Raw genomic sequence first — 17,500 nt, forward strand, 5'->3', positions numbered from 1 at the left:
GGCAGATTCTTTACCAGCTGAGCCACAAGGGAAGCCCAGCCACAAGGAAAGCCCACTTTACAAATGGTGATGTATAAATTTCAGTGCTGTTTTTCAACCCATCCCACCCTTTCCTTTCCCCTCAGTGTCCTCAAGTCCTATCTCTGTATCTGCGACACTCTTCCTGCCCTGCAAATGGGTTCATCAGTACCATTTTTCTAGATCCCATATATATGCATTAATACACAATACTTGTTTTTCTCTTTTGGACTTACTTCACTCTTTGTAACAGGGTCTAGGTTTGTCCACCTCAGTTCAACTGACTCAAATTTGTTCCATTTTATGACTGAGAAATATTCCACTGTATAGCCTTCAAAGTAGCAAATTTGAAAACTGAAGTGAAATGTTTTATGTAGAAATGTGTTAATTACTATTAGTATTAATCTACTGCAAAGATTTTAAATGACAGTAGAAATATGTGTCCAAATTTTGTGATGATGGAAATGGAGCAATAGATAGTTTACAAAAGCAAATACATTATACCTGTTTTTTCATAATACCTCAAAAAGTAAAGCCTGGTGGAATTTTAGCTACTGGGACTGTGCTGAAGGTAAATGAAGAATTTAAAAAAAAGTGAGATTTTAGAAATTTTTACCTTCATGGAAAACATGATTTTTATTTACAACTGATAGAATTTCGAAGCACTTCCTAAGGAGTAAGACTATAATGCCTAAAAGCATGAAGTTTTCATGGATAGAGAACCATAAAGACCATCTGAATTAGAATAGAGGATGTGTGTTTCCACAGAAAAATTTACAGTAGATTTGATGAAATGTCCTTCTTAAACTGACTAAATGAAAGGATGGCTTAAAGAAAAGAAACACTTCTGGCTGTGGTAGAACTAGGTTAATCCTGAAAGGAATATCACTTACTTCAGCAAATTCCTTTAGAGCTTGTTTTAAAAGACTCTTAACTGAGTCTCTTTGTATAAAGCAATATTCCTCCAAGTGTGCTAGGTTAGTGGTTTTTACATAAAAGTGTTCTGTAGTCAATTTTGGAAATGCTATCTTGATGTTAAACTTTTTAAAAAACTTTATGAGTTTACAGAGCTTTTAATATATGAATTGTGAGTCTCCAAGAAAAAATTATCTGATCTCAGAACTAAGGTTTTTTCTGTTTTTTTTTTTTTTTTAAGAATCTATAGAGGGTTTCTTGTGACAGTCTTTAAAAAGTGCTGATTTAAGGCATCCACATACATATCTGAAAGACAGTGTCCATTGAAATAAGACAAATCTAACTAGGGGATAGAAATAATAAAAAAATGTAGTATCCAAGATCATTACTAACCAACCTGCCATGTCTTTACTTACCTTGCTAGTAGCTAGGAAACGAGAGAAATACAATCATAAAAGCCTGGTGGTTTTTTCCATGAATTTTACATGCTATGCTGAATAAGAATTTTGGGGTGTGAGTTTTCTCTACAATTCAATTCTATCATAAACAAATGATAAAAATGAAAGTCAGTAGTTAAAAAGGAAAATTTTAATAATTTTTAATGAAGTATTTTAAAATAATCGCTCCTTATTTTGTCACAGTCTCAACCCTGTTAGGGACATTATAGACAGCCTTCATGGAAACACTTTCAAGAACACTTTTAAGAGTTTCCCTTTAGAAACTTAAAACGTCTTCTCTTCATAGCTGATGGTTTACCAATAGCACCAGTTCGTCAGGGTGGAGGTGTGCTGCATAGTTGACCTGTTTTGTGGTGGAAGGAAACATAGCCTTCTTGAAGACTTTGAAAAGTCTGTCTGAAGGAAAAGCTTGGTGAAGAACCAGTTGCTCCCAAAAAGTGTTAGTAAACTCCCTTTTCTGGAATTAATAAAAAACCAAAGAGAAAACCTCTTGACTCACCGCCTCATTACTGAGATAATCAGTGAATCTGTACAACTGTGTGTACAACTCTATACAACCGTCTGCACCAGTGAGGAGGAAACTCTGTGTGGGTTGGGGACACAACAGAAAGAGAAGAGAAAGAGAAAGAGAACCTGAGAGACAGACGTGAACTGAGAGGAAGGTCTTCCCTCCACACATTGAGGATGGCACCGGAGCATTGTCTGTAGATTAAATAAGTCAGTCAGCTCTGAAGCCGGTGATGATGAGACCACAGTGGCTATTTTAGAACACTTGGCCTGCCTAGAATAGTGCTTTCAATTCTCTTTGTAGGTGAAGGCTATTGGCAAATCTAAGCTTAGAAGGATTTGCCAGTAGTCTTCACTTTTAAGAATGGAAGATGCCTGCCTTATAAGCAGGTTTTCAGGCCCTGACAAAAACAGGCAGTAAAGTAGTGTTCCTATTCTTACTTAGTGTGGGGGTCCCAGTCTCATGTACATTCTTGATGGTTAAGAGATTAAAGATTATATTTCAATGGAAGGGAAAAATCAAATAATGGTGCAGCATTAAAAGTCTTGGGTTTAAAAAATTCTTTTGAAGGACTTCCCTGGTGACCCAGTGGTTTGGACTCTGCACTTCCACTGCAGGGGGCCCAGGTTCAGTCCCACAAGGGGGAACTAAGAGTCCATAAGCCACATGGCATGACCAAAAAAAAAAAAAAATCCTGTTGGGATTAATTAAATGAATCTGACAGTGTTAATACATAGGTCATTTATTATCAAAGGAAAAATGTTATCCAAAGTAAGCAATTGTAATACTGTATGAAAATATTTTTATATACAGATATTGTGTCAAAATTAAATATACACATTCCATTAATTAAAAGGCCAACATATATTATTCTCTTAAAAATATACTTCCCAAATTGCAAACTCATGTAGACAAATTTTATTACACATAAATGACAAAAGTAACCCAGTGCTATGGTTTAGCATCCTTAGAGCAGGTGACTTTGTTTTGTGAAACTATTCTTTACTTTAATTTTAAAACATCTGTAATATCGTTTATCAAAGGCACTGTATTATACATTCATGTTTAACTACATCTCTTAATATCTTTCAGTTACCTTGGACTCCTTTATGCTACTGCTTCTTTACATGACTCATTCTCATGGGCCTTATCCATATCTCACTGTTAACTCTGAAACATTTCCAGCACAGACGACAACAATTTCCACTCTCATTGCAGTATACTGATGGGCAGTATACATAATGGGCATAAAACTATATATTTTGGTAATAATGACATGTTAATTTTTAACCCTCATAACCTTTATATACTTCACAGAATTTATATATCTTTTATATATCTTCTGAAAATTTTAAACACATTTAAAAAGTATTATTGCAACTAATACCTTACATGGATTGTCTTAAACTGTTCAGAATTAATACCAATTAATATATGTCCTCATACATGTGAAATAGTTTTGTTGATTGCAGGATTTGGTTTCCATTGTTTAGGTCCATCTTCCGGTACTACAGTAAGGATTTCTCAGTTGCTGTAATCTGTTTTAACCAGGATGCGTTCAGTAACTTCCAGGAGGCATTCTGCCCTTGAAAATCACATGAGCGGATAGATTCTTGGAGGACACAAATAAAGCTCAAGGTTTTATATTGCTACTCCATATTTTCAGTGTTCTTTAATGCCCCTCAAAATTTTATTCCAACAAGTTTTTATCTTTTGTAGTAGTATCTTTAGGAAACACAGGTCATTCTGTTTTTTCTGTTCCTTTGAAGATTTATTCTCTTCCTAGAGAAATATAAAAAAAAAATTTTTAGTTCACATTTTAGTAAAAATACACATTGAAAAACATTCAATCTTAGTTTCCACTATACTAGGTTATACGAACAATTTTGTAATTAAAAAGAATCTTGAGACTTCCCTGGTAGTCCCGGTGGTTAAGACTTTGCCTTCTAGTATAGGGTGTGCAGGTTCGATCCCTGGTTAGGGAGCTAAGATCCTACAAGCCTTGTGGCCAAAAAACCAAAACATAAAAGCATTATTGTAGCTAATTTAAAAAACGGTCCACGTCAAAAGAATCTTTAAAAAAGGAGAACATTGAATGACATTTTTAAAAAATTACAGTTCGTAGCTGCAATCACTGATGTGTAGGATATACAAGGTTGTTACGATTTAAAATTTAGGATTAAAGAGCTGTCAGGTGGCCACCAGTTTTACCAATGCAACATAACTGGACATAAGAGTACTGTTTAAACTTTTGTGAGAAAGATCTGTACATTATTTAACTGAGTTTTTTTTTACAATGGAAAAATATTTTTATGGAAGAAATACTGAAAATATTCAGTTTATTTTGGCAAAGATTAGTAAGGATATATCCTTAATATATATATATATATCCCAATTAAGTTTGTTCCCTAGTTTTCACTAGAGAATGGAAGATGCCTGCCTTATAAGCTAGCTTTCCTACTCTGTCAAAAATCTTCAAGTGGGCTACCTGTACAACCTACAGAAAGTGGAGAAAGAGACACCTCAGATGTAATAGACATAGAAGAGTAGCTCTGCGTATCCTCAGTTATATTTTCATGAGTCCCAGAGATGTGGACTCTGGATGCCTGAGAAGTGAATTACTACAGGGCCATTTCTTCATTTCAATAACAACCGATTATTAGGTTTTCTAGGTCAGGTACTGTGCTCAGTGCTATACATATATTATTTCATTTTATCTACTTAGTAACTATAAAATTGATGGTTTCACCTTTCACATTTGAGGAAACTGAGATGCAAAGAGGGTAAGTAATCTGCCATGGTCACATAGTCAAGTAAATGTAATAGATTGGGTCTTGAGCTTGTTTGTCCTATTTTTACTTTGGTCACATTCAGATTTCTTTCAATTATATATTTAGTAACACTAACACATACTCTTAAAATAATTTATTTAAAAGATTAGTGGACAGATTTTTTTTTTTTTTTATAGCGGACAGATTTCAAAGGTAAATATGAAGGAGGATTTCTAATATTCTTTGTATTGAGGATCCCAGAACATTTTTTTTTTGAGGCAAGGAATATGACTATTTTGAAAGTCAGAAGACCAAGAAGATGGCTCTGTCAAAAATCTTCACAAGGGCTACCTGTACAACCTACAGGAAGTGGGGAAAGAGACACCTCAGATGTAATAGACATAAAAGAGAGTAGCTCTGCGTATCCTCGGTTATATTTTTGTTAGTCCCTGAGATGTGGACTCTGGATGCCTGAGAAGTGAATTAATGTCTCAGAATTAACTAACATCTCGGGGTTTGGATGCCAGATTCCTTTACAGAACAGAGAGGGAGGGGTGTGAGGAAGTAAAGTAAAAAAGTCATGTGCCAAAACACCTTTAAAACGTATAAACTGAAGTTTATATGACTAGCAGACTTGAAAAACATAGACATGAACATTTCATGACTTTTCTACATAGACCAAGGCTAAACATTGAGTAAAAATACAAATAAACATGATTTTGTCTGTAATTTCAGGAACATGGGTGTTATCTCCTTTTTCTAAACTTTCTCTCCAAATTACCCTAGCCAGAAGCACTCATATATTGATACTATTCAGGTATTCAACTATTCCACTTCAAGTTGGAATACCTAGGGTTTCCTGAGTCCCAGGGTGTGCAGACTCACTTTGCTTCTCTAAGAGGAGTAAGAGAGTTCCATACTCCTATCCTGGGCTGGGAAGATCTCCTGGAGAAGGGAATGGCAACCCACTCCAGTATCCTTGCCTGGAAAATTCCATGGGCTTAGGCGCCTAGTAGGGCTACAGTCCATGGGGTCACAAAGAGTCAGACACGACTGATGACTAACACACACAGAGTGGTCAAATAACATAATGGAAATGTGAAAAAAGAATCTATCGCTGTCATGAACCAGGTGTGTGCATTTTTCCATGCCTCATTCTAGTTAATATATCATTGTCACATTTAGTGAAATATTCTTTTTCATTCATAAATATTTTGCATATTGCTATATAATTTTGTGCAACAATCTAATAGAATGTGTGTACATATAGAGTATTCATGTACTATTACACATATTATACAGTATATAGTGTATGGGCTTCCCTGGTGGCTCAGTGGTAAAGAATCTGCCTGCCAATGCAGGAGACCTGAGTTCAGTTCCTGGGTGAAGAAGATCCCCTGCAGATCCCATGGACAGAGGAGACTGGCAGACAACTTAGCAACAAAACAACAACACTAATATATTGTATAATCTATATGAGTAAAAGGGTCCTCATTTTTAATATGTATTTCTTTACTAAGCTAGCTCTCTTTATTTGTATCTTGTTTTCTAGTTTATTTTCTTCTATATAGTTTGGTCATGTCCTTTGCCTATTACCTATTGAGGTTTTAATTTTCTTTTTTAAAAAATCAATGCTCTGACATTTTCCTTAGCTTCTTTAATTTTAAAATAGTGGTTTTTAAAAATGCAGTTTAAAGAGGTCCAATTTCTAAGTGGTATCTCATTTCTCCTTTTACCAATATTATAATGACTATTTTCAAAACCAACCATATAAAAGGAAACAATTCAAAGAGAAACATTCAGAAATTGTTGAGCAAAAAGCTGATAGAAAAGATGTTTGCCTTCACATTGGCCTCTGCCAATTTGCATGGTCTCCAGCCCATGCATGCACGTGTGCTCAGTTACTCAGTTGTGTCTGACTCTTGCAACTTCAGGGGCTGTGGCCTGCCAGGCTCCTCTGTCATGGGATTCTTCAGGCAAGAACACTAGAGTGGGGCTGCCATGCCCTTTTCCAGGGGATCTTCCTGACCCAGGGATTGAACCCGCGTTTCATATCTCCTGCATTGGCAGGCAGGTTCTTTACCACTAATGTCACCTAAGAAGCCCCCTCATGCCTGTAAACAGTACCAAACTACTAAAATGACATAGAACATGGAATTGGGAAGAGAGGTGCACACTGGCTCCAGCCCACCACCCAAAGGTTACAGAGGGCTGCTTTGGGGAAAGGCCTAGCCTTACAGCCCTTCTGATCTGTTTATTTTGAAAGCTTGTCATGTATGAGGACTTCTGCTTTGTTGTTTCCTAAACAGGGCTGAGGTTTATCAGGATGCTGTAGTTATTTCAAGCTGTTGAAGGCAAACATCTGGAGGGTGCAATAACTTACCAAATTCTTAGTGGGTTGAGCTTCACTCAGGGAAGGTGGTTTTCTTCCTTTACCCTTAAAAACAAAGTCATATTTATAATATTGATTATTAATCCTTTATTACTCCTTCCATTATTATAACTGCTAAATTTCATATTACCTTCAGCTCATCTAATCTACTTGAGAATCTAAATTGTTAGTATGGCAGAATACTAATTTCATTTAGAAATATTATCAAATATCAAGGAAAAGGGAGAAACAAGAAAGGTTAGGTTAGTCCTCCAAATAACCTGGAGTATTTTGCAGATGTGTCCTGCTGCTGCTGCTGCTAAGTCACTTCAGTCGTGTCCGACTCTGTGCGACCCCATAGACGGCAGCCCACCAGGCTCCCCCGTCCCTGGGATTCTCCAGGCAAGAATACTGGAGTGGGTTGCCATTTCCTTCTCCAATGCATGAAAGTGAAAAGTGAAAGTGAAGTCACTCAGTCATGTCTAACTCTTAGCGACCCCATGGACTGCAGCCCACCAGGCTCCTCGGTCCATGGGATTTTCCAGGCAAGAGTACTGGAGTGGGGTGCCATTGCCTTCTCCAGCAGATATGTCCAGCACTGTGTTAATTGCTGTGAGATCTGAAAAACAAACATGGAAGGGTATACTAACAGACAAAACTAGAATTTCAGACAAAACTAGAAAACAGACAAAACATGAAAATGATATTGCACTAAGTTGTTAAATCCTAACCGTGAATTTTATTAAACTTTACCCATCAGAAGCAAGATGAAATACACAACAGTAAAAAGCTTGTAGTATGCCTGACTCAAGAAGAAAATTCAATGTGGTTAACCATCTTTAACATCTTGTCTTCTCATTACAAGAAAAAGGTGAATTATATCAGTTAATTTTGTAACCATTTTAATATCAAGATTTAAATTTTCACGTTATTTCTCCCTCTAAAATTAGTTGATTTTGGAACATGGCGATCCATGCAAAGTTCCTCAGGTGAGAGAAAGAATTACAAACATACAGCATACCTATGACCTTTAACCCTTCCTGTTCCAAGAGGTGATATTGCTAGTTTGCTCTGCAGTCTTTTCAGTTAAGCCCTGACTTGAAACTTATACTCAACATAAGGCATTACTAAGCAATTGCATTTGTAAGCAACATGAAGTGAACTTCCTATTCCTGATAAGATAGTACAGTAATACTTCTGTATTTGTAGGGGGATTGGTTCTGGGACGTGGGTGGATACCAAAATCCAAGGACAGATGCTCAAGTTCCTTATAGAAAATAGCAATTAATTTGCATATAACCAGGCACATCCTCCTGTAGACTTTAAATCGTCTCCAGATTACTTATAATACCTAATACAGTGTAAATGCTGTGTAAGTAGTTGTAAACACAATGTAGATGTTGCATAAATAGTTGTAAATGTGGCTCAAGTTTTGCTTTTTGGAAGTTTATGGAATTTTTTTTGAATATTTTTGATCCACAGTTGGTTGAATAAGAGAATGCAGAACCAATGGATATGACGGGCTGACCGTACTTTTTTTTTATGTCATCCTCCTCATTTTTTTGTTTTTTAAGTATAGAATAATTGCTTTACAGTGTTGTATCAGTTTCTGCCAAACAATGTGAATCAGTCATAATTTTATATATATATATATATATATATATCCCCTCCCTCAGAAGCCTCCCTATCCCTTCCCATCCCACCCTTCTAAGTCATCACAGAGTGCCAGACTTGGGCTCCCTGTGTCGTGTCGAAGCTTTCCACTAATTACCAGTTTTACACATGATAGTGTGTATATATATATATCAATGCTACTTTCTCAATTAGTCCTTCCCTGTCCTTCTCCCGCTGACTGTACTTTAAATCATTATAAATAAGGATTAAGAGCTGAAATATAAGCGCTTCATGAATCTTAAACTTTGCCTTGAAGGATGTATAGATAGAACACACAAACACACACACAAGTCGCTTAGTCGTGTCCGACTCTTTGCGACCCCATGGATTGTAGTCCACCAGGCTCCTTGGTCCATAGGATTTTCCAGGCATGAATACTGGAGTGGGTTGCCGTTTCCTTCTCCAGTAGATAGAACAGGAGAGATCAAATGTGTAGAAAACAGAAGAAATTCTATATAAGAAATTAACATGAGTAAGGGGACAAGATTGGAAATAAACTTGATAAAAACACCACCAGAAGGAGGCTGGCTTGCATGAAATAAATAACCATTACAATAAATGAAGTAGCACAACTTATTAAGGTCCAACATGAATTTTCATCACTGTCTGTAGGGCTCAAGGACAGTCTTGCCATTTTACCTTCCGTGGGCAACTACTAGTATTAAATTTGTTTTAAACAATTCTTTTTCTATCATAAAAGTGCTAAATTTTTTTTAATATATAAGAAATATTTTGACTTTATACGGCAGCTGGTAAAATTCTTAAAGAGAGAGTAAAGTAATAATAGTAATAATAAAAACTCATTGAAGCTTTTTAGTACTAAGCAGCCTTCCCAGATGGCTCAGTGGTAAAGAATCCACCTGCAATGCAGGGGGTACAGGTTTGATCCCTGGGTCAGGAAGACCCCTTAGAGGAGGAAATGGCAACGCACTCCAGTGTTCTTGACAGGATCATCCCGTGGATAGAGGAGCCTGGCAGGCAACAGTGCATGGGGTTGCAAAGAGCTGGACATGACTGAGCTTGCATGCATGCATGCTATATGCATTATATCATTTAACACTTAACCTTTTCAGCATCCTATAATGTAGATACTATATTTTTCTCCACTTTGCAGGTGAAGAAATTGTTGTCTTAGTCCCAAGATAATGTCTTCCAAATTTTGTTTTATTGGTTATATTTCATAACTGCTAGTAGAGAAGTAGAAAAAATTAGCCCTGTACTTATCAAAATTATTCAGGCAAAAAAACTGAAAATTGTTGGACATAAATACACTGAAAGTTTATATAAAAATATATTTGTTAAATATTTGATTAATTTTTATAGGTTCTGAGTTCTTACAAATGTGTACATAAATGGATTGAAATTAAGATATTTTAGAAATAAAAATTTACCATCCTCATCCAACTTATCACCCTAGCCTCCTTGAAAGTTACTATGGCAATGTGAAGTGAAAGCTGCTCAGTTGTGTCTGATCTTTGCGACTCAATGAATTATGCAGTCCATGGAATTCTCTGGGCCAGAATACTGGAGTGGGTAGCCTATCCCTTCTCTAGTGGATCTTCCTGGCCCAGGAATTGAACTGGGGTCCCCTGAATTGAAGGCAGATTCTTTACCAACTGAACTATGAGGGAAGCCCATGGCAATATTATTTATTATTTTCTTTCATTTATTTGTTTTCCTTTTTTGTTGCCCTTTTTTATTTTTAGTCCCCTTTTATAAATGATTTCTTTGCCCTAGCCAAAAGAGGAATAGGTATGTTACAAGTTGAAATTTTCCTCTTCTAGAATTGAGTAAATGCATTTTAGTTTTCTTATAAGCACTTAGATTTCTCTGCTAATGCTTATGATCATCAGAGAATAATAGTATCCTATCACAGGAGGAGTTTATATTTTGGTTCAAAGTAAATAGTCCTCAGCTTACCTTGCTGGTGCAGTTCAGCAGTGTTAATGTGCCCTGTGAAACTGTTGATAGGTGAAGCTTGAAATCGTCACTGATATTCATTTTAAGGAATTGCCTCAACTTTCGAGAAGCACGATTCAAAAATGAAGCTTCCTATTATAGAAAAAACATCAGAAGGGCTGTGGTTCAAATAAAATATTAAGAAGTAATAAGCTTTTCTAAAGAGCCTAAAGCCAGAACTGTATTGCTAAATAATGCCCCACCTCCACCCCACTTTTCTTCTATTCCAGTTAATCACATGACTGATAAGCAACTAAACTGAAACTGTTTAGCTTCCAGGTGACAGCCTAAAGTGCCTAGAACTCAGTTTAATGATTATGTGACTTTTTAAATTCTCTTTTCTTTGTTATGTATGATCTTATCACTTATGATTGAGCACATAACAAGTTTATTCAGTTTTAAACAAGATAACTAAAGGAGAGTGCTTCTGAAAGCAGCAATAAGAAAAGGTATGTGTGATTTTTATTATTATTATCTTTGCCCCTTTGGAGATATGGATGAATAACTGGCAATAATAAAGGGCCTATTTTCCTAAAACAAGTGTTTCAGATGCTTAATGTAAGGAGTTTTTTTTAGGAATTTATGGATACACTCAAATGCCATAAGGTTAACTCAGTTATTGTGAGTTTCAAAAAGACTTGAATAGCACGCTAGTTTCTGAAGAAAGAGATGACACAAACTTTTATTCAAAATTCTGTATATTGTAACATTATACCAAATAGAGGAGGTAATGATTTGAAGATAAGAAAATATTGAAAGAAAAAATTTTAAAATGTGTACAACTAAATTATGCCCATTAATTATGTGTGTGTGTATGCAAGCAATCATTCTGACAAGCATTTCCCTGAATAAATGTTTCAGAACTGAGATGTATATGTTTGAATTCAGCAGTTCTACTGTTTTCAAGGTGAAAATGAAATGCTAAAATTGAAAGGAATATTTATCAAATAAGCATAGGGCAATTTGTAAAATAAAAGTATAAAAGACCACAGTATAACAATATATCAATGGCAATTGTCAGGTTAGAACCAAAAGACTATGTCAATAATCAATATAATAAACAGATACAAGAAATATAAACTTCTATGATATCAAGCTCAAATGACATAAACTCCAAATAATTATCATTACCTTATTATCATCACATGAATGTTTTTTAAAAAAGTTAGGTTCGTTATTCAGGCAATTGCTATCAAAGTTTATCATGTTGTCCTGTAATAAATAATATAAAATAATATGGTTAAACTGGGGACCTTTCTAGTATGTTGTAATTATAAAAATAACAATGTTATAATATTTGGTATTTATATGTGCATTTTTAGGAAAACATCCTAGCTCAGCTGACTAGGCAGGAAGAATAGTTTTCTATAATTGAAGAATAAACAAATATATACACAAACCCTTAAAAAGAGCTTCCCTAGACTCCATAGTTTAACTCAAGAAACGAGAGAAACTGGTTCTTGGGAGGGGGTAATGAAAGTATGTATTTTAGTAGTTCTACTATATAGGAGTTGTATATGGGAGAAGGGAATGGCAACCCACTCCAGTATTCTTGCCTGGAGGATTCCATGGACAGGGGAGCCTGGCGGGCTGCAGTCCATGGGGTCGAAAGGAGTCTTTCACTATATAGGAAACAGTATAAATTTTGAAATCACTAAGTTGAGATTCATTTAAGCAGTTATTTGGTCCAGTTTCCTGACACAAACAGCAACAAAGGGAATTAAGAATGATTTACTTGAGAGAGTAAAGTTGAAATTCATTCTACAGCATTTTAAACAAACCAGTTGGGGATGTTTGAGGTAGAATTTTGCTGTGAAAAAGTGAGATTGAATGTGTGTATTGTCATGTAGGATTGGGAAGGCAGACTGGCACATTCTCATTTTTCTTATCTAAGGAATTTCTTATCTTTTGAAGGTGGGGATTACCTGAATCCAGAATATAGTTGACATATTAGAATTTCCTAAGGATTCAGATTCTTTATGCACAGGATTGGACTAGCTCTGTCCAGCAAACTAGCAATTCCATGATAATCAAAGCTTCTATCAAGCAATCTTAGCCTATGTGTTGTCATCAAAGAAACAGACAAAAAGTGGGGTAATGGCAGGATTTAATCATGGGCTTCTAATCTTCATCTGCCTCTCAGAAAAATATGCATTAGTCTTTTCACCTGTGAAAAGCATAAATAGTCTCTGGCTTTATCCTGAATTTAAATGTATTTATTATCTGTTTTACCTGCAAGAATTATACAGCCTGAACATGTAATCATTCATTTAACCCTTCAGCACTTCCTACAGGTCAGTGTGCAAGGCTCTCTGTCAAGCTTAATGGGAAAACAAAGTTCCATTTTCTTGTGCCATTTGATATAAACGGCAGATGCTGCATCCTTTGACACTTGTACATCATTTCTTATGTTTGTAAAAGTATGCTTATATAAACAAGATTTGTTAGCACCAACCATCCTAGTCATACTGAAAATATCTCAAGTGCAAATAGATACATTTTTCTATAACTATGCTCATGTCACTGCAGATGGTGATTGCAGCCATGAAATTAAAAGATGCTTACTCCTTGGAAGGAAGGTTATGTCCAACCTAGATAGCATATTCAAAAGCAGAGACATTACTATGCCAACAAAGGTCTGTCTAGTCAAGGCTATGGTTTTTCCTGTGGTCATGTATGGATGTGAGAGTTGGACTGTGAAGAAGACTGAGCACCGAAGAATTGATGCTTTTGAACTGTGGTGTTGGAAAAGACTCTTGAGAGTCCCTTGGACTAAAAGGAGATCCAACCAGTCCATTCTGAAGGAGATCAGCCCTGGGTGTTCTTTGGAAGGAATGATGGTAAAGCTGAAACTCCACTTTGGCCACCTCATGTGAAGAGTTGACTCATTGGAAAAGACTCTGATGCTGGGAGGGATTGGGGGCAGGAGGAGAAGGGGACGACAGAGGATGAGATGGCTGGATAGCATCACTGACCCGATGGACGTGCGTCTGAGTGAACTCCAGGAGTTGGTAATGGACAGGGAGGCCTGGCGTGCTGCGATTCATGGGGTCGCAAAGAGTCAGACACAACTGAGCAACTGAACTGAACTGATGCTCATGTTGCCACTATATTAATACACATTCCTGAAAAGATAGTGGAGAATTAATGTTCTCTAACGTTCTCTCACTTTCTTATTGACTTATATTTAACCTCAAGAAGGACAGTAAATCATTCATACATTTCTGTCTGATAAGACATGCATTTTGTTTTTGCCATGTTATTGTTGTTGTTTAATTGCTAAGTCACCTCCAACTCTTTCACGACCCCATGGACTGTAGCCTGCCAGGGCCCTCTATCCATAGGATTTCCCAGGAAAGAATACTGGAGTGGGTTGCCATTTCCTTCTCCAGGGGATCTTCTGACCTAGGGATTGAATCTACATCTCCTGCATTGGCATGCAGATTCTTTACCACTGAACCACCTGGGAAAGCCTTGTTTTTGCCATGCAATGCCTCAAAAAAAAAAAAAAAAGGATTAAAAAATATGAAACCAATCTGTGTGACATTTTTCAATTTACCAAAAATTATAATATGGAATAGTACCTATTTCTTGGAGCATTTTAATAAATTGTGTGAGACATGAATATTTGAAAAGCCATATTGGTTAAGCCACTGCTCCAGGTATTAAACAAGACTCATTTTTGGCAGATACAGAAAGGTAATGTTGTACCAAGTGATTTGTTTGCCAAATGTGTGCTTCAGTAGATAAAACTGTTACTTAAAAGGTTGACATAAAAGGCTAACTCCTATAGAAGTTGCAATTATAACTGAACAGTTAACTTTAGTTTGCATTTTATGAATAAATTTAACATAAACATAAGTGAGTAACAACTACAGTTGCTTTCTGCAATTGTTTTCATTTAAGCCCTATGAAAAAGATGGTTCAGACTAAGATTTATAGAATCATGGAGTTGGAAAGAAGCTTATACATCCATCTTTTGATTTAGAAAATAGCAGAATTACTTTATCAGTAGTAGTTTATTAAAGGGATCTTGACATATTTGAATAGTCATATTTATTATGAAAATGAAAGGTAAGAGACAATCCAGGATCACCTTGACTCTGAACTCAGTATTCTCCAGTAAAAACATTATGTTATCTACGTTGTTCCTAAAATACCTAATGTCCTTTCCATTTGTAGAATTACATCTTCTTTCATTGCAGCATAGTTTTCTTCTATCTTGGAAAATTTTCTATTGCATTCATAGCAGTCCCTTCTTCAAAAACACTAACTTCTTACAAAATTGATTTCTATTTCACTTTTTCTTTTATATATTTTCCTTGATTTTTTTTTCCAAGATTCACTTTTGTGTGGTTTTTGCCAACATACCTTTGATGTGCCTGTTCTAATTGGACACTCATGGTCACATGTGCTCTAAGTGAACTACTGTCCATTTACAGCTTATAAATGATTCTCATCAGCAGCTACATAACTGATGGCTCCCTCCTTTCTATTCTTCTATTTTGTAGATATGGGATTAAGGATTGGGGTTTTGACATAGAAAAGAAAGATTTAGTCTTATGGCTTACTACTCTTTGAAAATGAACTTGGTGTCCCTACAGAAATATTCTTCCATTTCTGATTATCACTATTACAACCCACTCATGGTCCAAAATCTTATGACATAAAAAGATTCATTTGGAGGACCCTTTGAAAAGTGAAACTTCTTTTAAATGAAATTTGTAATCTGTATGAAATTTGAAAAGGTCTATATTGTTCTTGGAATCCTATTTCAAATGTTACAGGTTTTACCGTTAGTCAGGTAGTTTATCAGATTATAGTAAGAATTGGTAGTTAATTCCTGGCTTAAATGAAAAATCATTCATTTATTCTTCAATCAACTACTTGTTGAACATCTACCATGTACCTTATAGTAACTGGGTATAGAACTGTGATCAAGATTACAGATGGTTCCTTCTTTTAAGAAATTTACCTTCTGGTGTTAAAGACAGACATCAATCCAATAACCACAATCAAATCTCAAGTTGATAATTGTTGTAAATAAAAAGTATATGCTACCATGAAAGCCTATAAAGAATTTTATTTAGGAACTTCAGTGAAGACTTCCCTAAGAAAGGAACACATCACCTGAGATCTGAAGCATGAGTAAACTAGAGAAAAAGAAAATAGAGGAGGTGAAAAGATATAGAAAACAGCATTTATGGCTTCAGGTAAATGAGATGGAACAATGGCAAATATGCTGCTGGATGAAAGAGTAGGAAAGCTAGTATATAGCTGAGAAAGCAAGAGAAATCACTGGTTCCATATGAAACAAAATCTAGAGGATACCAGGTTATGCAGGGACTTAAGAACATGTTAAGGAGCCTTGCCTTGATCCTCAAATTAATAATTAATGGATAAATACTTTTTTGAAGGATCATGTTAATACCCGCATGATAAATGGTTTGGAAGTGTTCAAGAAGGTAATAGGAGGCTATTATAGTCAGTGCTTGAAATAATAGTTTATTGGATTCGGTGGTAGGAAAGAATGTAGTGATAGTTAAATTGACTCGAGAAATATATATAAAGAAAATTAAAACATGATTTGAGAATTAAAGTTAATGGAGACTGACAGACCAGGGATGATTCCTTGGTCTCTGGTGTGTGCAACAGAATATACTGTATTGTCATTCACTGAGATAGGTAGATAGTAGAAGAGATGGTGTGAGTAAAATGTTTGCTTTTAAATAGATCAAGTTGACATTCAGAGATCCAAGAGCATACACAGAGAAGCCAAAAGTTGGGAAAATAGGGGAATAGATAGTTTTAAGAAGGTGCTGATCCATAATGTACAATGCCAACCAAGAGGTCAAGTAAGTGGTGATCCATAATGTACAATGCCAACCAAGAGGTCAAGTAAGTGGTCTTGTGCAAAATCTATGCCCATAAAAAAAGCAAAACAAAATTAGAAAAACAAAACCTAGCCTGCTGTGGTTTTTATGAGTCTAACCTATCTGGGGTAAGAGAAATACTCAATATCAGTCCTTGCTCCATATCCTTTCTCACATAAGTTGGTAGGCACTAAGAAGCACTAGTAGAGTTTACAGTTCAGGAGCACAGACACATCAAAAGACTGAGACTTAATTGACGGACTATAAAATGCTTCCCTTCCCATCTCCCCACTTTAAAGCTGGCTTGAAACTAAACATTAAAAAAATGAAGATCCTGGCATCTGGTCCCATCCTTCATGGCAAATAGATGGGAAAAATTTGGAAACTGGCAGACTGTTTTCTTGGGCTCCAAAATCACTAGACATGGTGACTGCAGCCATGAAATTAAAAGATACTTGCTTCTTGAAGAAAAGCTATGACAAACCTAGACAACATATTAAAAAGCAGATATCACCTTGCTGACAAAGGTCCATATATGGTTTTTCCACTAGTCCTGTATGGATGTGAGAATTGGACCATAAAGAAGGCTGAGCACTGAAGAATTGACATTTTTGAACTGTGGTTCTAGAGAAGACTTGAGAGTCCCTTGAACCACAAGTAGATCAAATCCTAAAGGAAATCAACCCTGAATATTAATTGGAAAGACTGATGCTGAGGCTGAAGCTCCAATACTTTGGGCACCTAATACAAAGAGCCGACTCATTGGAAAAGACCCTGATGTTGGGAAAGATTGAGGGCAATATGAGAAGGGGCCAGCCCAGGATGAGATGGTTGGATGGCATAGTTGACTGAATGGACATGAGTTTGAGCAAACTCCGGGAAAAAGTAAAGAACAGGGGAGCCTGGTGTGCTGCAGTCCATGGGGTCACAAAGAGTTGGACACAGCTGAGTGA

The 17,500-nt window shown here is 36.1% G+C and overlaps 1 protein-coding gene across 1 annotated transcript in view; it reads right to left on the reverse strand.

The window, feature by feature from the left end:
- Positions 1-1,506: 1,506 nt before the first annotated feature.
- Positions 1,507-17,500, reverse strand: part of IL7 (interleukin 7) — a 62,832-nt gene continuing 46,838 nt past the window's right edge. The window contains exons 3-6 of the mRNA XM_027561241.1: positions 11,806-11,886; positions 10,636-10,767; positions 7,054-7,107; positions 1,507-3,681 (exon numbers count right to left, since the gene is read on the reverse strand). Coding sequence (XP_027417042.1) covers positions 3,562-3,681; positions 7,054-7,107; positions 10,636-10,767; positions 11,806-11,886 — 387 coding nt within the window. The 3' untranslated portion in view covers positions 1,507-3,561. The remainder of the gene's footprint in view (positions 3,682-7,053; positions 7,108-10,635; positions 10,768-11,805; positions 11,887-17,500) is intronic.

The sequence above is a fragment of the Bos indicus x Bos taurus genome, chromosome 14 (assembly GCF_003369695.1).
Source record: "Bos indicus x Bos taurus breed Angus x Brahman F1 hybrid chromosome 14, Bos_hybrid_MaternalHap_v2.0, whole genome shotgun sequence".
NCBI classification, from domain to species: domain Eukaryota; kingdom Metazoa; phylum Chordata; class Mammalia; order Artiodactyla; family Bovidae; genus Bos; species Bos indicus x Bos taurus.